At 39.4% G+C, this 25,142-nt stretch overlaps 1 protein-coding gene across 1 annotated transcript in view; it reads left to right on the plus strand.

The window, feature by feature from the left end:
• Positions 1 to 4,492: 4,492 nt before the first annotated feature.
• The window catches only part of LOC126198638 (N-alpha-acetyltransferase 15, NatA auxiliary subunit-like), a 30,274-nt gene continuing 9,624 nt past the window's right edge, over positions 4,493 to 25,142 (plus strand). Inside the window, exons 1-3 of the mRNA XM_049935101.1 lie at positions 4,493 to 4,659; positions 6,969 to 7,292; positions 20,923 to 21,168. Coding sequence (XP_049791058.1) covers positions 4,560 to 4,659; positions 6,969 to 7,292; positions 20,923 to 21,168 — 670 coding nt within the window. The 5' untranslated portion in view covers positions 4,493 to 4,559. The remainder of the gene's footprint in view (positions 4,660 to 6,968; positions 7,293 to 20,922; positions 21,169 to 25,142) is intronic.

A 25,142-nucleotide genomic window follows, 5' to 3' on the forward strand; every position in this document is an offset into this window, starting at 1 on the left:
TCTATTCTCTTCTTGTTCGAACTGCCTGTCGTCCACATTTCACTTCCTTGCGAGGCCTTCGGAAACAGACTTCCTAACATGTAAATTTACAGCGTGGTTACGATTCACTGTTCGCTTCTTGAGCCGGTGTAGGCGTAAAACTGTTTACCATGTGGGTACGCAACTTTATAGGAATGGTGTCCAGAGTGCGCTGCAGGATTTCCGTTGCTGGTAGTTTTCGTGACATGTCTTGCCGTCAGGCGCCGGTACTGGTACGGCGACGTGTGGGTGAAATAAGCATTGTGCGTTAACCGTTGCAGATGGTCATCATGGGTCGGGACAAAGTGACCAGAACGTTACTCGTAAAGCTGTTTTATCAAAACAACAGCAACAGTGCTGCTGCTCTTCGGGACTATCGACACATTAAAGGAATACGGAGAGGTCCTCTTCTCGAACCAGGGTTGAACAACATGATTCGGAAGTTCGAATTAATTGGCGATTTTGGAATTGCTCCTGAGAAAGGCCGACGACCAGTTGCGATACAAATTGTTGAAGAAGTTGATTTTGCCATGGCCGCGAATTATGGCCGCAATGTCTGACCTTCAGGCAGTGCACGAGCTGTGTCACGACAGCATACATCCCACCTGAGATGTTTCGGGTTAGCAGTAGGGCAATCTCTAGTTCGGTTCCACGCTGTAGTAGGTGCAGATGGTCGTCACATTGAGTAACATTTGTAACCTGGAATGTAAACATGGTACGAAATTAACAAATGTCACGCTGTCATATGGAAATTAAAATGTGCTTCGTTATTTCTTTTCCGCATGTCCTTACAAATGTTTCCAAAAAGTTTCGTTATCCTAAGATCACTCGTTTTTCAAGGGAACTCTCTTAAGCGTCGAAAGTTTAATTATAACTACCCTGTATATTCGATGTTAACAAATTTATCTTTTTCGTAAAAGCTTTCCTTGCTATAGCAAGTCCGCATTTTATACCCTCTCTACTTCGGCCATCATCAGTTATTTTGCTACGCATATAGCAGACTTCATCTACTACTTTTAATGTCTCGTTTCCTACTCTGTTTCCCCCAGCGTCGCCTAATTTAATCCGACTACATCCCATTAAAGTTTTGCTTTTGTTAATATTCATTTCATATCCTCCTTTCAAGACACTGTCCTTTCTGTTCACTGCACTTCCAAGTCCTTTGCTGTCTCTGACATAATTACGAAGTCATCAGCAAACCTCGAAGTTTTTATTTCTTCTCCCTGAATTTTAATTCCTGCTCCAATTTTTTCTTTGGTTTCCGTTTCACAAGGCTAGAAGACTGTCTCACTCCCTTCTAAACCACCGCTTCTCTTTCTTACCCTTTGACTCTTAGTAAATACCGAATGGTTTCCGTATAACGTTTCGCCCCCTGTATTTTATCCCTACTGCCTTCATAATTTCAAAATGTATTCTGGCCAACATTGTCACAAGCTTTCTACAAATGCTATAAAACATACGTTTCCCACGCCCGGGTTCCCGGGTTCGATTCCCGGCGGGGTCAGGGATTTTCTCTGCCTCGTGATGGCTGGGTGTTGTGTGCTGTCCTTAGGTTAGTTAGGTTTAGGTAGTTCTAAGTTCTAGGGGACTTATGACCACAGCAGTTGAGTCCCATAGTGCTCAGAGCCATTTGAGCCATACGTTTGCCTTTCCGTGGCCTATATTCTACGGTACTTCATAAGGTCAATATTGCCTCGCGTGTTCCAGTATTTCTCCGGAATGCAAACAGACGTTCTCTGAGATCGGCTTCTAACAACTTTTTCCATCCTTCTGTACATCACACGAATCAGTATTTTGCAATCATGACTTACTAAACTGACAGTTCGGTAATATTCACACTTGTCTACACCTGGTGTCTTTGGAATTCGATTGATCATATTCTTCGTTAGTCGGAGTGAGTTTCCCTCGTCTCATATATCTTGCACACAATGTGGAATAGTTTTCTCACGACTGACTGTCCTATAGATATCAGCTTTTCCGTGAAGATGTCATCTCCTCATGGAGTCTTGAGGAGTGATCTATCAAATTCTTCTCCCATCTCATGTGTATCAACTTCCTTTTCCCTTTCAATACCACTGTCTTAAAGTTCATTACGCGTATATGGACCCTCCGTACACTCCTTCCACTTCTCATCTGAGCTCTTGATATTCATACAGCCGCTTCTCTTTTCCCCAAAGGCTTCTTTAATTTTCCTGCAGGCGGTATCTATCTTTCCTCTAGTTACACATGCGTATATAGACTTACATGTGTACTCTGGCCACACCTGCTTAGTCATCAATGTTATTCTCTTCAAAATAGTCCCCATAAAATTGTCGCCTTTAAGTATTATACATTTATGCTAGTATTCTCTCCAGTCTTAGCAACACTTCTGGACCTGTGCCTTTGTGATAGCGTTTAGCTTTGTCAGCGCGTCTTTATCTCAGCCCTGTTTATAACGCAATGACTCAGGAAGGTTTTCTATAATTTTCGGAACAGAAAAGAAGTCACAGGGGGCCTTGTGTGGCGAATATGGAGGTTGGGGCATCATTACAGTATTCTTTTTGGCCAAAAATTCACCAGCAAGCGAGGAAGTGTGAGCAGGTGCATAACCACGGTGTAAAAGCAATTAACTGTTTCACCGTAGTTCCTGGCGGTTATTATCTTTTACGCAATTTCATCACGCCAGCGCCCTTGGTCCTTGTTGATCGATGGTGCACTATGCCGCTAAAATCTAAGAAAACAGTGAGGATAATCTTCACATTTGTCGAGCTTCGTTCGGTCTTGGCAATCCAGAATACTTCCACTGGGACGATTGGGCCGTAGCTTCGAGGTAATATCCGTAAAACAAGTTTCATGACATATGTCACTTGTTCTTCCTCATTGCTGACTTCATCTAGCTCTTTCTGAAAAACTAGCATTCACCATTGGTTTTATCCGAAATTTAAAAAAAAGGGAAAGTTTTTCCTGTCCCACGTTTCGTACCGAAAAAATTTCATTTCATACGCCAGCATCATCAGCGACTTCCCTGAGTGTGGTTCAGCGATCATTCATAATCATTTGTATCTCATTTTCCATGATTTCATTGGTTGATGATGCACTGGGACATCCAGGGCGTTCATCAACGTTTTCACGGCCATCTTCGAAAAATTTACGTCGCTCGTAAATCCTTGATTTACTGGCTCAAATGGCTCTGAGCACTATGGGACTCAACTGCTGAGGTCATTAGTCCCCTAGAACTTAGAACTAGTTAAACCTAACTAACCTAAGGACATCACAAACATCCATGCCCGAGGCAGGATTCGAACCTGCGACCGTAGCGGTCTTGCGGTTCCAGACTGCAGCGCCTTTAACCGCACGGCCACTTCGGCCGGCCTTGATTTACTCGTAGCAGACTCACCAAAGCAGTATCTAACATTTTAAAAATATTGCAGTACTTTATTCCGTTCTTGTATACAATTTTAACATCAATTCTTCAATCCGTTTTCATTCAAAATAAATACTCGCCTACACTACCAAAACACTTATAACCTTTTTGACAGATGACAACGGACTAAATATTGATATGGCTAACACTTGAGATATTTTACATATTTACCAATACAACGAAAAAAATCGCGTCTCTCTGAGTTCTACAACAGGCGAAATTCCAGAATACCCGTTATCTTTTCAACAAGCTGGTAATAATAATAATAATAATGATGATGATGTCTCATTGAGGTACAGGCCATACATAGGTTGTGAAGTAGACCTCGTCGCCTGCCAATAATATTTTTGTTTATGTGGAGTAACCACCAGGACGAAAGAAGAACATTGCGAATGGCGGCCGCTATACAAGGACGGTGGATGAACAACTGAAGTGGGTCGCCAGCTGAGTGTCTTCTCCGAACAGGTTTGCGAAGTGCAGCTTGCAGTGGGAGGTGGCTGCGCCTGAGAAGAGCCCCAAGCTTGGTTCCCTTCCAGTGTTGCGTAATCCCCTATTACTTCGTGCGCACGCATCAGTCCGCTTGAGCTCGACGGCAGGGAAGTGTATTCCCGGTAACCGTAGAAGGCGATCCTAGAAGAAGGAAAAAAAAATGTTGCTGCAAGCTTTAAGATAAACTCATCGCCATCATAAGGAAGTTCATTACTTCCAGCGTGAGCTTAAATTGTCTCCACACAATTTCCGGGTGGCGAACTGTTCCTTCCAGCCTGATTTCATTCGCGTTTCCGGGAAAGTTAGCCCTATTAGAGAATGTCAAACGCAAATTTTTCAGATGTTGATGGATGGATGGATGGATGGATGGGGGGGGGGGGGGGGGGGGGCACAATCATGTTCGTGCTACTATCTTTTCATAGGTGTATGTCTGCTGACTACTTATCAGAACGTACTAACACTGCAGACATCATTGTAGCTACATTCTCAAGACAAATATTTTTTTTTTAAATTGAAGCACTTGTCTAACTTACGGTTAGATATGACTGTATCTTGTAGTATTCGAAGTGGTAATGACAACTTGTGATAATTATCTATTTGACGTTAATGATGTTTGTCGAAAAACTGTGACCAAAGATATCAGGACGAAATGTGGCACATAAAGTTGCTGTATTTACCAATGATGTCGTGGAAGATAGCATTCAGAGACTGTGAATATTCTCCAAAAGAACTTATGATATGGTTCAGTGGTTAAGTATTCAAAGTATTTCGCCCATTTGGGTGAGAGACATGTCCAGGAATTTTTACTGTAGGCAGAAACATGTTTTTGAAGTTGTAGAATGTAAAAGAAAATTAAATTTGTTATGTAGCCTAAATACTCCAATGTGATTGATGCTTGTATTTTAGTTTTACATGTGTGTGAACTTTTTATTTCCTTTGTATAATTTTTAAGTGAAAAAACTGTTGTTGTTATCTTCAGTCCGAAGACTGGTCTGATACAGCTCTCCATGTTACTCTGTCCTGTGCAAGCCTCTTCATCTCTGAATAACTACTTAACTTACATCTTTCTGGGTCTACTTGCTGTATTCATCTCTTGGTCTCCATGTTGAACTGAATTAAGGCCATGAGTATTTATTACATTCCACTGTAGATTGAGTTCTAAAATAGTAAATTGTACAGTAGTGGAAATCAGTATAAACACAGGATTCCTACAGAAATAATAGTACAATATCTGAAGCATACATGTACCAAATTTACTATAAAAGTAGTAGGTACGTATAAGACATAAACACTCATGACAGAAATACATAGTATCTTTTATAATATAAGTATCAAAATAAACTTGTTGCATTTGCTGGATGGAAATTAGTATAAAGGCACTCACTGTCCGGTTGTGTGATTGTATTGTTAGTACTCTGTCCAATCTTTGTTCTTCCTAATTACATCAGAAATTCTTTTCGGCATTGGTTTTCTTAGGATTTGTAGTTCTTGCAGTGAAACTGTCGCCCACTCTTCTTGTATCGCTCTTTTCAGTTCACATATGGTCTCAAATTGTCTTCCATTGTGATGGACATACATTGCAAGTATTTCACAAAGGTTTTCAGCGATGGTTCAGATTTGTGCAACATGTAAGGCAGGGAAGGACATTGATATCGCTACCTTCAAATCAGTTTTTGGTTGTAGCAGTAACATGCACAGATGCATTATCTTGTTGAAACATTAGACTTTCATCCCCTAGGTCCTCATACATTCTAATTAGTTGTGTCTCTAGCATCTTGGTGCACATGTTAGAGTTCACTCTGGTGTTCAGCCAAGCAATGCATGATTTATCTTTAGCATAAAAGGCACCCTGAATCATAAAACTTCCACCACCAATAGTCCTAAATTAAGCTGTAGTTGTTCTCACAACTAATGTGATTTAAAGGAATGGTTTTGGGGGAAATGTTCTGAGAAAAGTAGAGTTAAATAAAAGAATTTATTGTATATCTTACTAGAGTGAAATATGACAGGAAATCTGAATTTTACCTGGGAAATATGTTGGTCAGATTTTTTTTTTCCATGCTTTCCCCTCATTCACTCACTTTCCAGAGTAAATCTTCCATGCCTCACTGTCCTATTCTGGTCCAACCTGTCAGAGATGGCAGTTGCGTGTGTGATGTGTTTGCTTGCAGTAATGATTTGTGTGAGCAGCTACAGTTCTGCTTTATTAAAGTGTCTGTTGAGGTGTCACAGTGGTTAAGGACCACTGCACTGTCATTTTGGAAGAGTGAGAATCAAACGTCCATCTGACACACAGATATCTGTAGTTTGCAGAAGCACAGTTTTGTCCAACTGAGATTCTGCACTGAGTCAGAAATCTGTGTAGATGGAATATTATACGCTAACCTTTCTTCTTTTTTAAGAGATACCAGTACATTTAAGTAGGTTAACAAAATATGCATTCAACCATATAGAGCTTGAACCTGAGACTGTATTTTTCATTCATTTTCAAAGATTACAGAAGTTTTTCTGCTGTCCAGTTAGAGGTAACACACCTGAGAGGATGGATATAACAGAGAATGGGAATAAACTAAGGGCTAATTACAGTTACATGTAAAACAGAAGAGTATGTTGCAATAAACACTTCAGATTTCACATTAATCTACTCATTTACGTATGCAGTTGGGAATATTCTTTATTTCATATTAATCACATTCATTCTTCTTTTTGGCCATTTATTTATTATACATGAAACAGTTTTACTTGAATTGGATGCTTAGATGGAGGATTTGTTGTTTCACTTCTTACGTAGTTCTGTAAGCATACATTTCATTTAAGTTGCCCTTTTGATCCAGTAATTCTGTGTAAAAAGTCATGGTTATTGTGAATGTGAGCTACTCACATTTGCATTTTTCCAGGATTATTCTCCTAATGTTGCTGAAAGTAATAGCCTATGAAACATCCTTTACCATCCCGTAATATACTCGAACAAAAACACATCATTCAGCCTTTTGTGGATGTATCACTGTAGCAGCATTTTTGACCTTGCATTTTTTTCTTTTTTTTTCCCCACTTACAGAGAACCTAGCTCCAGCAGAATTAAAGAAGCTGCGCAACAAACAACGTAAGGCATTACGCAAGGCTGAACGAGAGAGACAGCAGGCGGCACAAGCACAGGAAAAGCGTGAACAGCACAACAAGTCGAGGCAGCAGGCTGCAGACGCTGGTGGCGGCGCAGGTGGAGAGCCTGATGCACCACCACAAGATGAGTTGGTGCCTGACAAGCTAGCACGTGCCCCAGATCCTCTGCAGCAAGCTATACGTTTCCTGCAGCCACTGCAACTACTTGCTGCTGATCACATAGAGACCCATCTCATGGCATTTGAGATATATTCCAGAAAACGTGAGTGCATATCACAGGACACGTAAAATATATCTATTTATGTATAAACAGTCCGCCACTCGTGGTCTCGCGGTAGCATTCTCGCTTCCTGAGCACGGGTTCGATTTCCGGTGGGGTCAGGGATTTTTACCTGCCCCGAGATGACTGGGTGGTGTTGTGTTGTCATCGTCATCATTGTCATTCATCCCCATTACGGAAAACAACCTCCATTAGGATCTTGCCAAGTATGGTGGTGTGTGTCTCCCGCGTCATTCAGCTACGCTGTGTCAAGAAGCATGGGACTTCATTTACATATATAAACAACATTAACTAGGGGTAACCTCAACTTTTATTTTGAAGAGTTCCATCTTTATCTTCCTCACATATCATAACTATTACATTAGTTCTGGGTTTATTTAATATTCAAAAATCCAGCCTTTTTTTTTATACCAAGTAGGTATTTCATAAAAATAGAGCCAGTACTTTTGCAAATTGGCAGACAACAGTGGCTACCCCTGCACAGCAATGTCTTCTATGTAATGTTGGCTGTGACCAAAAACCAATTGCTACTGGCTAAAGCCTCCCGACTTCCGACGATTCAGTACTTGTGAGCTAGTCAGCCTGTATAACATCTTTGCTGAAATCATGATAAATTTTTAACCTAACTCTTACCAAATTCCTCTGAACTCTGGGCCCTCTCTGTTAGACATAAATGCCCAGTCAGCACTGCACAATTTGCATCTGTAGTGTTCAGAAACATGGTAGCACTTGAATCTGTTTCAAATTTTTGATCATCTGTGTGCAGTATGCTTACACTGTATTCATAGGTAATTTGTATTACATCAAGGAGATATATTTTATATGACTGTTCTTATACCGTACTTGAGGACAATATTATGGAAACGGAAGAGGATGTAGATGAAGATGAAATGGGAGATGTGATACTGCATGAAGAGTTTTACAGAGCACTGAAAGACCTAAGTCGAAACAAGGCCCCGGGAGTAGACAACATTCCATTAGAACTACTGACGGCCTTGGGAGAGCCAGTCCTGACAAAACTGTACCATCTGGTGAGCAAGATGTATGAGACAGGTGAAATACCCTCAGACTTCAAGAAGAATATAATAATTCCAATCCCAAAGAAAGCAGGTGTTGACAGATGTGAAAATTACCGAACTATCAGTTTAATAAGCCACGGCTGCAAAATACTAACACGAATTCTTTACAGACGAATGGAAAAACTAGTAGAAGCCAACCTCGGGGAAGATCAGTTTGGATTCCATAGAAACATTGGAACACTTGAGGCAATACTGACCCTATGGCTTACCTTAGAAGCTAGATTAAGGAAAGGCAAACCTACGTTTCTAGCATTTGTAGACTTAGAGAAAGCTTTTGACAATGTTGACTGGAATACTCTCTTTCAAATTCTGAAGATGGCAGGGATAAAATACAGAGAGCGAAAGGCTATTTACAATTTGTACAGAAAGCAGATGGCAGTTATAAGAGTCGAGGGGCATGAAAGGGAAGCAGTGGTTCGGAAGGGAGTGAGAAAGGATTGTAGCCTATCCACGATGTTATTCAATCTGTATATTGAGCAAACAGTAAAGGAAACAAAAGAATAATTCGGAGAAGAAATAAAAGCTTTGAGGTTCACCGATGACATTGTAATTCTGTCAGAGACAGCAAAGGACTTGGAAGAGCAGTTGAACGGAATGGACAGTGTCTATAAAGGAGGGTATAAGATGAACATCAACAAAAGCAAAACGAGGATAATGGAATGTAGTCAAATTAAGTCAGGCGATGCTGAGGGAATTAGATTAGGAAATGAGACACTTAAAGTAGTAAAGGAGTTTTGCTATTTGGGGAGCAAAGTAGCTGATGATGTTCGATGATGTTCGAAGTAGAGAGGATATAAAATGTAGACTGGCAATGGCAAGGAAAGCATTTCTGAAGAAGTGAAATTCGTTAACATCAGGTATCGATTTCAGTGACAGGAAGTCGTTTCTGAAAGTATTTGTATCGAGTGTAGCCATGTATGGAAGTGAAACATGGATGATAAATAGTTTGGACAAGAAGAGAATAGAAGCTTTTGAAATGTTGGTGCTACAGAAGAATGCTGAAAATTAGGTGGGTAGATCACATAACTAATGAGGAGGTATTGAATGCAATTGGGGAGAAGAGATGCAATTGGGGGGAAGAGGAGTTTGTGGCACAACTTGACTAGAAGAAGGGATTGGTTGGTAGGACATTTTCTGAGGCATCAAGGGATCACCAATTTAGTATTGGAGGGCAGCGTGGAGGGTAAAAATCATAGAGGGAGACCAAGAGATGAATACGCCAATCAGATTCAGAAGGATGTAGGTTGCAGTAGGTACTGGGAGATGAAGAAGCTTGCACAGGACAGAGTAGCATGGAGAGCTGCATCAAACCAGTCTTAGGACTAAAGACCTCAACAACAACAATACCGTACTTACCATTAGTAAGACCCAGGGTGCTTTGGTATAAAATTCGTTTCAAAATTTCCAGACATAAGGAGAAAGTGTAACATTTCAGTTTATTTGATACATTAATTACTAGATGGGCCAGTATTAAAACCAGAATGAATGCACCTCATTTAAGATTTCCACATGTAATAAGAAAAATAAACCTAGAACACAATTTTCACGTGTTACCCTTCTGCTTTCCGTTCCCCCATTGTCTTTTTACTATATTTTACAAGATGTATATTTCGAAAGGTCTAATTCTTTGTGGAACAAAACATAATCATGTCATTTATATAAATTCTTCAATGCCTCTTGTTGGCATAAAATCAAAAATTCTGCTTACAATAGTAATTGTCTCTGGATCTGCCACTGCTCACTGCCATTGTTTAATCAAAGCATCTTTCAGCGACCCATGTCCAGGCAGTTACATTTGAAAAAAGAATTAATAATTTTAGAATCTTATGTATAAATGTTTGAATATTCACTCGTAGTTCATTTCCATTATGTTACAAAAAATGCAGGAGGAAAGAAAAAAAGAAAGAAAAAAATAAGTTACATTGGGTCCAGTTATGTCAGGAAAAAGTATCCCCTGACATTGCCTCCCTCTGGGAATGAGCTAACAAATGTATGTTCTTCCATCAGCATTTTAGGCCTATATAGATGTCTGTGCTCTTATACCCATGTGCTCTCTCATTTTTCTTGTTGTGACTATCTGGTCTTTCATGTTTACCACTACTAAATGTATGTTAAAATTTTGAGGTGGTTAATGTATTACAGTGATCCACCACAGGAATACTACTCACCCTACCACCTGTTGTCGATCTCTCCATATTAATGCTGTTTGTATTCCTCTTATTGCCGTAATGCTGATCTAGAAATTCCAGTAACACTTGAACATTCTCCTGAATTCGGCCTATAAGTTTCCCTTTAGCTGCATTTGATAACTGGCTAATTAGTATTTTAATTAAATCTGATTCATCAGTTCTTTCATCCAGATATTTGACTTGATTTACCAAATATCTCTGAATCCATGATGACCCCCCATTGTTCAACAAGGGATAGCAGAAAAGTATTTATTTCGAAATCTTACAAATGGCTACTTTATTACAGGAAACTGAAGGAGACATAGATAAAGACCTCCCTTAGTCAGATACAAATGCCACTTAGTTCTCCTCACTGGAATGGTCCACTAAATCTGCATGTCGCTGCCACTGTCATGGTTATCTTGCGTTTCTTGCCATAGCAAGTCATCTTCATTCCCATTTAATGCATTTGATACACAACAGTTCTTATTTAAGCTTCTCACAACTGAAGCACTGGATATGGCTGTCCACGCAGTCTGGATCCATTCCATAGTTAGAGACACTGAAGGCTTCATCAACTTCACAGTAGTGGTCAGGGCTTGACCTCCTTGATGTAACAAAATTTCTGTATCCACCCCATGGTTTATTATAAATCACAGATCCTAATAGTTGTATCCTTAAATGTTTCAGGATCCCTGATGACCAGAATTTTGCTTTGTACTCCTCCTCAATTTCCTCAAACAATTGAAATCCATCCACATCTAATAATCCCCACTATAAGGCATGGTCAATTATGAACTGTAGTTTTCAGTACGAGAGGGTCTGCAGCTGTGATGAATTTTTTGAATAATTTCATGGTACCTTCAGCTGCCGTTCTCTTTATTTCAAGTACAATTCTACAATTTCGGCCTAAGGCCATTTTCAAGTATCTAAAACGAAAGCAGTATACATTGGATACGTTAGTGACACTTGTGATTTTGACGTAGGAACAAGTCATATTTGTAGATATACTAGGTACATTATAACTTACCTTACAGATGATTCTTTAGTAGTATATTACGCCATGTATGTCCTTGGTCTTATGACATATTACACTCACAAAGTAAATTAGAGAGGCTTTTCACTATTTTAGGAGCAAGTTGCTTCGAGCAGATTTGCAAATCTCTTATATGTGAGGTCTGCTTATCACTAGGAAGATTATGATCATTTTCCTGAAATTTGTTAATTAAGCTTTTATTCTGAATCATCTTCAATAATCATTCATCATTGGTGTAAAAATGACTGTATGTAATTTCTTTAAAGTAACTTGTAAATATTTATTCTCTTATTGTGGGAGCACATCATTTTTGAACAAAGATCTTATGTATAAAATCAATCACAGTACTCTAATGAAACAGTACTGAAAACTGCTTTATGGTTGTGTGATGTTTTTATTACAGTCTTATTTATTAATAAATAGTGATAATTTTACATGTTATGGTTCTGTAATGCTTTTGTCATAGAACCGGTAAAAAGTTGTCTGGGAATTTCCCATTTCACAGGTCTCTTTGCTCATTTAAAATTGTCTGTCTGATCTTTTAGATGAATTTAAATTTAAATTTCTTTCATTACATACATGATTTTTCCTTTCTGTAACTTATAATTTCTTTCATTACATACATGATTTTTCTTTTCTATAACTTACATAATATATGAAGTGATCCATCTATTTTAGGTATTTTGTGGTTGGTGTCTTCAAGTGTGCAGTAAATGTGAATGGTTTATTGACGCTTATTGTTGTGTGTTCTTTCAATTATGTGCTAACTTCCGGTTTGTCTAATATAAAATTCTGAGCAGTCTTCACTGTTAATTTTTTAGATCCCTGATTGCAAAAATGGCTCTGATTTCCATGGTGTGTGTGTGTGTGTGTGTGTGTGTGTGTGTGTGTGTGTGTGTGTGTGTGTATGTGTCAGTAATCGTTGTAGATTGTTTGTGCTTCTGTACCTGGCGTATAATCTCTTCCTCTCTCACACTTTTGGATTTCAAACGACAAATCGTAACGCTTATTTGATATTTCTTGTAAACCAGTGACAAAAGACATAAATATAACTACAACCAACCATGCCACCCGTGAGCAAGTCATGGTTATCCTAAAAACTTAGTGGACATGTGATTCAAAACGAAAACCAATCAAACATAAATGAACCATAGAAAAATAAAGTTCTTGTTTTGCCATGTCTAGGTATTTTTTCTGACAAAATTACTTGATGTTTCAAGGATACAAGATTATACAACAGGTACAGAAGCACTAAAAATTTACTACGATTTTTGAAGAGACACGTACGATGGAAATCGGAGCCATTTTCGCAGTTGGGGTACCAAAAAAATAAACTGAGAATAATACTCAGAATTTTATACTGGACAAACAGGAAAAAAAGTTAGCACATGATTCAAAGAACACACGACAATAAGGAAAAATCGTGGATGTCATGGAAGAAACTGAAATTTTCATCTATGTAAAATACCAATCAGACAGTTTTAAATGAGCAAAAAGATCTGTGAAATGGGAAGTTTTTAGACAACTTTTTACCAGTTCTCTGATGGAGCATTGCAGAATCATAGAATGTAAAATTATTGTTACACTCATTAATAAATATGACTATAATACTAAATATCACACAACTATAAAGCAGTTTTTACTTGACTCTGTTTGCAGTACTGTTATCAATTTTACATACAAGATTTTTGTAAGAACTATTACTTTAAAGAAATTATATGAAGTCATATTTACACCAATGATGAACATAATTAAATGTAATTGAAAACAAAAGCTTATGTAGGTTAATTAACAAATTTCTGTAAAAAAATTCTTATCTTCCTAGTGTTAAGTATGTTAAAACATGGACCTTATATATGAGCTTTGCAACAACTGCTCAAAAGTAATGTGCTGCTAAAACAGCGAAAAACCTCTGTAATTTATTTTATGAGCGTAGCATGCAGTCACAGGACCACAGACATATTTGGCATAATACGCTGCTAAAGAATCATTCATAAAGCAAGTTATAATGCGGCTAGTATATCTACAGATTTGACTTGTTCCTATGTCAAAATCACAAGCATTACTAATGTATCCAATGTATAATATTTCCGTTTTAGGTAATTGAAAATGGCCAAAAAACAAAACCGAGTGAATTTTACCGTGAGGAACAACAGTAAAAAAATTCTTTGTGATCTTTTTGCCCTTTTCAAAGTGAAACTCCTTCCACCAATTGAGACTTCCATTCCTGTTCCCAGTTTCTGGTTATGGATTACCTACATGCCTCCTTTGACTGGCACCATCTCCAGGATCTTGAAGTTTTCCAATTAATCTACTTTCGTCTTCCCAGTTGCTGTATGGTCATGGATCTGAACTGAGAACTCTAATTCCCTTTAGATACTTTGACTTTCTTTTTTAAAATATTTCTGTTTTCTTTTGTAATTTTTCAGTTTCATCATGACCCTCTTGTTTAACAATTAGTGCTATGACTGAAGTATGCAATGTTACCTCTCTGTTATTTACTGGCATAAATTCTTGACCATGTCTGTCATTCATCTTTTTTTTTCAGAATTCATCGAATGTCTTTTGAAAATGAGAGTCCTGTTTTATGAGTAACAGGATCCTCCTTCAAGTACAGACTTGAACAATTTTGACTATGATCCTAACAATTATTTCTCTTTCACTTTGGTGTCCTTGACTGAAGGGAAGAAAGTCCTCAACTTTGTTTATTTTCATACAGAAAGGAATTACCATAATTAAAATCACTATTTCCAATTTTGGAAAAAAAATCTCCAAATTTGGAGGAGAGAAATAAACAAGGTGGCGATAGAAGTGACCAAATTGCAGTCAACTACTCCAAATCACGGGAAACATTTCAGGATCGAGTGATGACAAAAAAATTGCAGCAATTGGGTAGTGACTCTGTAAGGAATTAAAAAAAAGAAGTCAAGGTAGCAGCCAGAATAGAATCTGAGCCAGGAAACTGACAGTCGGTGCACTTGACCACTGCCCTATGACACAACTTGTTTGTTGGTTTTCAAATGCCTGTCACAGTCTAAGTGAAAATATTTAGGGGGCTCTTTCTTTTTTCCTATGACTCACTCTGGCAACAAGCATATTCTAGGAACTTCAAAGGGGCACCCACCTGCTTCTATTCACACAGTTAGAGCAAAATCAGTGAAGTCTCTCCTATGCCCTCCCCTTTTCAGTCAGCTATGTTACCGCAGTCGGAACCGCAAATAGAATGCACTTTATCACACCAGTTGCAACTACTTAATTGCTACAGGTGCACTACAGTTCCAGAAAAATGGCTGTATTACCTTTGTCCTGCCTTGATTAATTCTAACAACAACAGTCCTTATCACTTGTTTCCTCCATTTGTGCAACACCAGAAAATTTGTGGCTTGAACAGTTCGCCATCTCAGTGAAAGTTGAACAGTTTGGTCAGTATTGAGGCTGCCTAAACACCTAAATCTAAATTAAATTTCAGTTTAACATCATAATTTTTTTAGAGAAGGCAGACTGAAATTTTATTCTCTTTCATTTTAACTAAACACAACATTTAAAGATTGTAGGCTCTCCATACTGTTTTATGGACAGAAGTATCATAAAAGGTCCAGTCTAATCATTTGTTACTTTTCTCTCTCATCTTCCAAAAGTATGTTTATAACAGTTCTTGCTGGTGTCCATCACAGCTAGGGAAAACAGTCTGAAAACAACGAAGTTTCTCTTAAGTTTGGGCTCCTGCAGTTGGACCTAAATACGCAGTCAGCACTGTCCCTATTTGCATATGTGATGTATGAAACTGTGGCTGCACTTTAATGTGCCTTCAAATTTTTAATAACTTGGGTGCAGCATGACTGCACTTGGTTCATAGTCCACCTGTATTGCATCAATGTTTCCAGATTTATTAAGAAAGTATAAAATTTCAGTTTACTTAGTACACTAATTACTGGGTGGGCCTGTATTAAAATCAAAATGAATACATATCATTTAAAATTTTCATACGTAAGATGATGAACAAATCTATAATACTATTGTCACAACACATTACCCTTTAGTGTTCTGTTCTCAACTGATGTTTTTTCAGGTGTTTTTTTTTTTTTTTAACAATATTTAGATTCTTTAAAGTCCAGTCCTGTCCTAGCACAAAAAATACTATCTCGTTTATAAACATTCCTCGAACCCATCATTGTTACATGCAAAATTAAAAATCCCACTTGCAAGGTTACTTGTCTCTGGACCCACTGCTGCTCTTTGCTAGCAGTTGTTATTAACATCTTACATTCTCTTTCATCTCATTGTCTTACAGGACAATTCCATCATCTAAGCAAACCATCTTTCAGCAAACTGTGACCATGTAGTTACATGTTGTTGTTGTTGTCGTCGTTGTTGTTGGTCTTCAGTCCAGAGACTGGTTTGATGTGGCTCTCTATGCTACTCTATTCTGTGCAAGCTTCTTCATCTCCCAGTACCTACTGCAACCTACATCCTTCTGAATCTGCTTAGTGCATTCATCTCTTGGTCTCCCTCTACGATTTTTAACCCTCCATGCTGCCCTCCAATACTAAACTGGTGATCCCTTGATGCCTCAGAACATGTCCAACCAACCGATCCCTTCTTCTAGTCAGGTTGAGCCACAAATTTCTCTTCTCCCCAATTCTATTCAATACCTCCTCTTTAGTTATGTGATCTACCCCTATAATCTTCAGCATTCTTCTGTAGCACCACATTTGGAAAGCTTCTATTCTCTTCTTGTCCAAACTATTTATCGTCCATGTTTCACTTCCATACATGGCTACACTCCATACAAATACTTTCAGAAATGACTTCCTGACACTTAAATCTATACTCGATGTTAACAAATTTCTCTTCTTCAGAAACGCTTTCCTTGCCATTGCCAGTCTACATTTTATATCCTCTCTACTTCAACCATCGTCAGTTATGTTGCTCGCCAAATAGCAAAACTCCTTTACTACTTTAAGTGCCTCATTTCCTAATCTAATTCCCTCAGCATCGCCTGACTTAATTCGACTACATTCCATTATCCTCGTTTTGCTTTTGTTGATGTTCATCTTGTATCCTCCTCTCAAAACCTTGTCCATTCCGTTCAGCTGCTCTTCCAGTTCCTTTGCTGTCTCTGACAGAATTACAATGTCATTGGCAAACCTCAAAGATTTTATTTCTTCTCCATTGATTTTTATTCGTACTCTGAATTTTTCCTTTGTTTCCTTTACTGTTTGCTCAATATACAGATTGAATAACATCATGGATATGCTACAATCCTGTCTCACTCCCTTCCGAACCACTGCTTCCCTTTCATGCCCCTCGACCTTATAACTGCCGTCTGGTTTCTGTGCAAATTGTAAATAGCATTTCGCTCCCTGGATTTTACTCCTGCCATCTTCAGAATTTGAAAGAGAGTATTCCAGTCAACATTGTCAAAAGTTTTCTCTAAGTTTACAAATGCTAGAAATGTAGGTTTGCCTTTCCTTAATCTATTTTCTAAGATAAGTCGTAGGGTCAGTATTGCCTCACATGTTCCAAAATGTCCACGGAATCCAAACTGATCTTCCCCGAGGTCAGCTTCTACCAGTTTTTCCATTCGTCTGTAAAGAATTCGTGCTAGTATTTTGCAGTTATGGCTTATCAAACTGATAGTTCAGTAATTTTCACATCTGTCAACACCTGCTTTCCGTGGGATTGGAATTATTATATTCTTCTTGAAGTCAGAGGGTATTTCGCCTGTGTCATACATCTTGCTCACCAGATGGTACAGTTCTGTTAGTCCTGGCTGTCCCAAGGCTGTCAGTAGTTTTAAAGGAATGTTGTCTACTCCCGGGGCCTTGTTTCGACTTGGATCTTTCAGTGCTCTGTCAGACTCTTCACGCAGTGTCATATCTCCCATTTCATCTTCATCTACATTCTCTTCCACTTCTATAATATTGTCCTCAAGAACATCGCCCCTGTATAGACCCTCTATATACTTCTTCCACCTTTCTGCTTTCCCTTTTTTGCTTAGAATTGGGTTTCCATCTGAGCTCTTGATATTCATGCAAGTGGTTCTTTTTCCTCCAAAGGTCTCTTTAATTTTCCTGTAGGCAGTATCTATCTTACCCCTAGTGATATATGCCTCTACATCCTTACATTTGTCCTCTAGCCATCCCTGCTTAGCCATTTTGCACTTCCTGTCAATCTCATTTTTGAGACGTTTGTATTCCATTTTGCCTGCTTCATTTACTGCATTTTTATATTTTCTCCTTTCATCAATTAAATTGAATATTTCTTCTGTTACCCATGGATTTCTATTAGCCCTCGTGTTTTTACCTACTTGATCGTCTGCCGCCTTCACTATTTCATTTCTAAAAGCTACCCATCCTACTCCTACTGTATTTCTTTCCCCCATTCTTGTCAATTGTTCCCTTATGTTCTCCGTGAAACTCAGTACAACCTCTGGTTCTTTCAGTTTATCCAGGTCCCATCTCCTTAAATTCCCACCTTTTTGCAGTTTCTTCAGTTTTAATCTACAGTTCATAACCAATAGATTGTGGTCAGAGTCCACATCTGCCCCTGGAAATGTCTTACAATTTAAAACCTGGTTCCTAAATCTCTGTCTTACCATTATATAATCTATCTGATACCTTCTAGTATCTCCAGGGTTTTTCCGTGTATACAACCTTCTTTCATGATTCTTGAACCAAGTGTTAGCTATGATTAAGTTATACTCTGTGCAAAATTCTACCAGGTGGCTTCCTCCTTCATTTCTTACCACCATTCCATATTCACCTACTAAGTTTCCTTCTCTTCCTTTTCCTACTACTGAATTCCAGTCTCCCGTTGTTGTGGTCTTCAGTCTTGAGACTGGTTTGATGCAGCTCTCCATGCTACTCTATCCTGTGCAAGCTTCATCATCTCCCAATACTTACTGCAGCCTACATCCGTCTGAATCTGCTTAGTGTATTCATCTCTTGGTCTCCCTCTACGATTTTTACCCTCCACGCTGCCCTCCAATACTAAATTGGTGATCCCTTGATGCCTCAGAACATGTCCTACCAACCGATCCCTTCTTCTTGTCAAGTTGTACCACAAACTCCTCTTCTCCCCAATCCTATTCAATACTTCCTCATTAGTTATGTAATCTACCCATCTAATCTTCAGCATTATTCTGTAGCACCACATTTCAAAGGCTTCTATTCTCTTCTTGTCCAAACTATTTATCGTCCATGTTTCACTTCCATACATGGCTACACTCCATACAGATACTTTTAGAAACTAATTCCTAACACTTAAATCTATACTCGATGTTAACAAATTTCGCTTCTTCAGAAACGCTTTCCTTGCCATTGCCAGTCTACATTTTATATCCTCTCTACTTCGACCATCATCAGTTGCTTTGCTCCCCAAATAGCAAAATTCCTCTACTACTTTAAGTGTCTCATTTCCTAATCTAATTCCCTCAGCATCGCCTGACTTAATTCGACTGCATTCCATTATCCTCGTTTTGCTTTTGTTTATGTTCATCTTATATCCTCCTCTCAACACCTTGTCCATTCCGTTCAGCTGTTATTCCAGTTTCTTTGCTGTCTCTGACAGAATTACAATGTCATCGGCGAACCTTAAACTTTTTATTTCTTCTCCATGGATTTTAATACCTACTCTGAATTTTTCTTTTGTTTCCTTTACTGCTTGCTCAATATACAGATTGAATAACATCGGGGAGAGGCTACAACCCTGTCTCACTCCCTTCCCAACTACTGCTTCCCTTTCATGCCCCTCGACTCTTATAACTGCCATCTGGTTTCTGTACAGATTGTAAATAGCCTTTCGCTCCCTGTATTTTACCCCTGCCACCTTCAGAATTTGGAAGAGATCATCATCATTTATCCATCATCATTTATCCATACAGTAAAGCTGCACGCCCTCGGGAAAAATTACGGCCGTAGTTTCCCCTTGCTTTCAGCCGTTCGCAGTACCAGCATGGCAAGGTCGTTTTGGTTAATGTTACAAGCTCAGATCAGTCAATCATCCAGACTGTTGCCCCTGCAACTACTGAAGAGGCTGCTGTCCCTCTTCAGGAACCATACATTTGTGTGGCCTCTCAACAGATACCCCTCTGTTGTGGTTGCACCTACGGTACTGCGATCTGTGTCGCTGAGGCACAAGCAACAACAGCAAGGTCTATGGTTCATGGGGGTCCAGTCACCCATGACTATTAAATTTTTGTCTCCCTTCACTACCTGAATAATTTCTTTTATCTCGTCATACATTTCATCAATTTCTTCATCATCTGCAGAGCTAGTTGGCATATAAACTTGTACTACTGTAGTAGGCATGGGCTTTGTGTCTATCTTGGCCACAATAATGCGTTCACTGTGCTATTTGTAGTAGCTTACCCACACTCTTATTTTTTTTATTCATTATTAAACCTACTCCTGCATTACCCCTATTTGATTTTGTATTTATAACCCTGTATTCACCTGACCAGAAGTCTTGCTCCTCCTGCCACTGAACTTCACTAATTCCCACTATATCTAACTTTAACCTATCCATTTCCCTTTTTAAATTTTCTAACCTACCTGCCCGATTAAGGGATCTGACATTCCACACTCCGACCTGTAGAATGCCAGTTTTCTTTCTCCTGATGACAACGTCCTCTCGAGTAGTCCCCGCCCGGAGTTCTGAGTGGGGGACTATTTTACCTCCGGAATATTTTACCCAAGAGGGCGCCATCATCATTTGACCATACAGTAAAGCTGCATGCCCTCAATATCAAGGAAAAAATTAATAATTTTTATTTACATTAATTAATTACTCAAGAAGTGACAGCTGTAATTTAGCAAGCATATACTTTCTACTCTGGAGAGTCAGAAGCAGAAACAGTGGCCAGATGTAGTGCTCACTTCAGCTTTGCCAGATGATGGCAGGAGTTTAAGGCTTTTGACAACAGAGAGCACACTGGTGGCACCATAAAATATTTTCCATCTCTCTCAGCACAGAATGCATTGTGCTGCCGCCTTCTTCTGTGCACAGCACTATAGTTAGTTAAGTTAATCACTGTGCAGTACATGGTTTTATTGTGTGTTGTAGTTTGTGAAGCAGATGAGAGGAATTGAATTGAAATTGATTGGACGTGTGTCTCGCTATACTGTACTTCTCAACATTAATTGCAGATATAGTTTGAATGTTACATGACCCCCATAAAACTGATTCTATAACTCTTTGCTTTTTCGATGCCAAAGACTGTGTAAGAAATAAGAAATAGCCCACAAGGTATGCAGAAGATAGTAAGACAGATAATTTGAAACTAGATGTAATTTGCAGTTTTTATCACAGTTCTTAATTTTTGCCAGGAAAACCACTGTTGATGCTGCAAGCAATGAAGCGTGCATATCGATTGGAGCCAGAACATCCAAAACTACACTCGTGTCTTATTGTGGGCCATGGACTGCTGGAGAGGTGGCAGGCCACGTTGGACCCTGCAGTTGCTACTGTGTTGCGACAGGAGATGCTGCCAATTTTTCGTGGACGTGATCCTCATCAGATGAATGTGCAGTTCCTTGCAGCACACTCAAATTCCCTCCAATCACTCATTGAAGGTAAATAATTTTTAATGGTTGTTGGCAGTGTAAATATCTTCAAAAATCAGTAGTTTATTTAGAATATGCAACAGAAAAAAATATTATTGTAACATAATTACTATAGGACTACCTTAGTTTTCAACTTTTTTTTAGTACTGATTTGTGTATTGATAACAAGATTTGATCTATTACTGCCTTGGTAGGTCTAACATAGCTTCCCTGAGACCCATCAGCTGGCATAGAAAAAGGGTGTCACGGAAGTTAAAGCTATGTTAAAAATATTTCTTACAACAGAAATGATAAAGCAGGGAAGGGGTTCAAAACAATGACTGTGCTTTCACTTTTACTTTTTTTTTATTTCATGGATGACATAATGTACTTGGTGGCAGAAAGAATTGCAGATGATTTCATTAAGTTAATGGTGGCGTTTGCTGATGACCATATGATCTAGGGGAATGAGGAGGATGAAGTTTACCAGCAAGTAGATGCATGGATAGTGGTGATAAGATTATATGGTACGAAATTTCATGTGAGAAAGAGTGAATTCATGATTGTGTCCAGGAAGAGGGAGAGGACTACACCAGCACTCACTGTGGCAGGGCCACAGCTGAGATGTTGGGGAGCAGGGCTGGAATAACAAGAAAAGATACAATAAGAAATGAAGATAGCAGAGAATGATAAAGGAAGCACCCATCCAGGAGCAGTTACAATTGGCAAGGCTGAAGTACAGGTAATTAAAATAACATGTTGGTGGAATACCATGTAAGATACATGAATTTAGGCTCCAAAGCAAATGATCAGGATGAAGACCAGTGGATAGTGGGTTGAAAATACTGAGAGAGAAATTTGACAAGTAAAGGACTGGAACAGGATGATGACAGAGCAGTGATAGAAAGATAGGGGAAAATTGAGAGACTTACATGAGCAAAACAGACCTAATTAGTGAATGGCAACTATTTATGATAACGATGGTGTGATGATTATTATTATTATTATTATTATTATTATTATGATTATGATGATAATGATTTCTAGTATTGGTAGTTCTCTTGTGTTATTTATGACTGTATTGTTACATGTGCTGTTTTAGGGATGCAAACCAAATGCCATTGATTGGATGAAATCTATTTATGTGATATTGTCGCAGAAGACACTGAGTAGCACAGTCGCTGTAGTGTAGTGGTTATGAGAGTAGACTGTTGCACGAAGGGCTGTGCTTCAAAACTCACCAGAAATGAAAAATTTTAATTTCTATATTTGGTTCGAGTACATTCTAGAAGTATCCACAAATGTCAAGAATCATTGTACTGGAATGTTCTGTAACTATATATACCGTACGTGTTCTGGCCGGAGGCAGTTCGCTCCGTGCTCTTGTGCAAGAGCTGAATAAACCTTTGTTACGTGAAGTTAGTGTTCATCATTCATCTACTTACACCTTATTCTACGTGACATTATTCTGGTGGAGACGCTGGGTATTGGAACTTGTGATACCACACATTATTGATGACACAGTGGCTCAGATCAGGCCACGACAGAGCCGCCGTTTACGTGGCGAGAAACCCAAGTACCAGCCATATTCAACAGATCACAATCTATTGGAGACAGAAGAAGAGGACATCACGATGACAGCAACTGTGTGCCACCACATGAGACATCCTTCCGGATTCTCTGGTGATGATGGCCAAGATCCAAACAAGTGGCAGAAGGTATACGAGCGTGTAGCCAAATTTAACAAATGGGGTGACACTGTGTGTTTGGTTAATGTATTTTTCTACTTGGGGGGCACTGCCAAGCAATGGTATGAGAACAACGAGGAGAAGTTCATAACCTGGGAGGTATTCCAGGCGGAACTGAGCAAGTATTTCGGCGACACATGATGACAGAAATGCAAGGCTGAAGATGAATTAAAGTGCAGGGCACAGCGTCCAGGAGATACTAGAGCATCCTACATTCAAGACGTCTTGGAGCTATGTAAAATAGTGGATCATAGAATGAGGGAGGAAGACAAGATTGCACATCTCAAGAAGGGTGTTGCTGAGGACATGTATCGAGCCTTACTCCTGAAGGAGGTTTCGACAGCAGACGACTTCATAAATCGAGACAATGCATCAAAAAAGAATTACATGCAAGAAGTTTGAATGGCTTCCAAACGTCGTATTGATGTTTGTGATGGAAGAAGGAACTGATTTCACAAGTGTTCTTCGTCAGAAAGTGAGAGAGGAAGTTTAGAAGGCACTTGGATTGCACAGCGAGCAAAAAACGAGATGCTTCAAGAGGTCGTAAGGGAGGAAGTGGAACAGACATTGAATCCAATCTCTCGTCCTTCATTTATCTTTAAAACGGTGTAAAAGTCGAGACCCGGTTGAAGTTAAGTTCCTACAATGCCGCATGAAAAACCTGTTTAGGCACCAAGGAAGACTGACGTCTGGAGGACCCAGGGTAACCGACCAGTATGTTTCCACTGTGGACGACCGGGACATTTGGTGCACTGTTGTCGAGAAAGGTGGTGGATATTTGATGGTACTTGCGCCAGAAGACAGCAGACCGATCTTAGCCAATGCCAACTCCGGGACAACGAAGATGTACAAGAATATGTGGGTGCAGGATGGTGTAGGTCACCATCGCCACAAGCTAGCCACTGGAGAGGATGCGCCCCAACACAACGATCAAGGTCTCCATCGTCATTTAGAAGCTCTGCCGCAACCTGGAAAACTAAAGGGTGCGACCTTCCTTGGAGATGAGGCCACCGAAGAGAAAAATTCTCCGCCGTTGATCACTACGAATGTGATAGGAAACTACATCGATATCTTCATGGATGGCCAACCAGCCCAAGCTCTTGTGGAGTCTGGAGCATCATATTCAGTCATTTCGGAGAAGTACCGTCGCCAATTGCAGAAAACCGTATCTGTCGACAACAAAACATCCCTTCTGAATTTGTCTAATGGGAAATATGTAAAACATACAGGAAGATGTGTCATTCGTGTGGGTGTAAGTGGCCATACACAGCCCTTAGAATTCGTCGTCTTACAGGAGTGTAGTCATGATGTCATTGTCGGATGGGACTTTTTGAAAGCTTCTCAGGCAATTATAGATTGTGATCGGTCGAAGATTATGCTAGACGAGATGAGATACTGTGGACATGAAGATGTGCATCCGAGTGTTTGGAGACTATGTGTGCTGGATGAAGTGATCATTCCTGTAGTCAGCAATAGAAAGGTAGCTGTCATGTGTCGTGCCATGCATCAACGCATGGATCTTGTAGTGGAATGTGAGAGAAGCATACCACTGAAGAATAACTTGGTCTTCCCAGCCTCTGTCATCTCGTTTGAGAACGGATTCGGTGAATTGTGGATAGTTAACTATTGCTGAGATCCACAGACCCTTCCAAGACGCATGTACGTAGCAAACACTGAGCCGTTAATTGCAGATCAACTGAGCGTCATGGAAACCTCCCATGCAGTGTCTGTGGGTGAAATTAGTGCTACCACTACGAGACAAGTTCTTCTAGCTCGACTTATCACCAGATCTCTCTAAGGAACAACAAAAGAAGCTACTTGCCATCCTTCAAGAGTTCTCTGAATGCTTCAATCCACAGGTGAAGAGCAGATTAGACAAATCGACGGTGAAGCACCAGTTTAGCACTGGAGACTATCAACCAATAAGCCAGAGAGCATACCGTGTGTCGGCAATGGAACGTCGAATAATTCGCGACGAGGTAGAGAAAATGATGAACAATGACATCATTCAGCCTTCGCAGAGCCCATTGTCGTGTTGATTACAGGAAGCTTAATAAGATAACTAAAATGGACATTTACCCGATTCCACAAATTGACAATACACTACATTGTTTGAACGGGGTTAAGTTTCTCTCAACCATGGACATGTACTCGGGATACTGACAAATCAAAGTAGATTAAGCTGATCGTGAGAAAACTGCATTCATCACCCCTGAGGGCCTGTATGATTTTAAGGTAATGCCGTTTGGTTTGTTT

Source organism: Schistocerca nitens, chromosome 8 (assembly GCF_023898315.1).
Source record: "Schistocerca nitens isolate TAMUIC-IGC-003100 chromosome 8, iqSchNite1.1, whole genome shotgun sequence".
NCBI lineage: Eukaryota > Metazoa > Arthropoda > Insecta > Orthoptera > Acrididae > Schistocerca > Schistocerca nitens.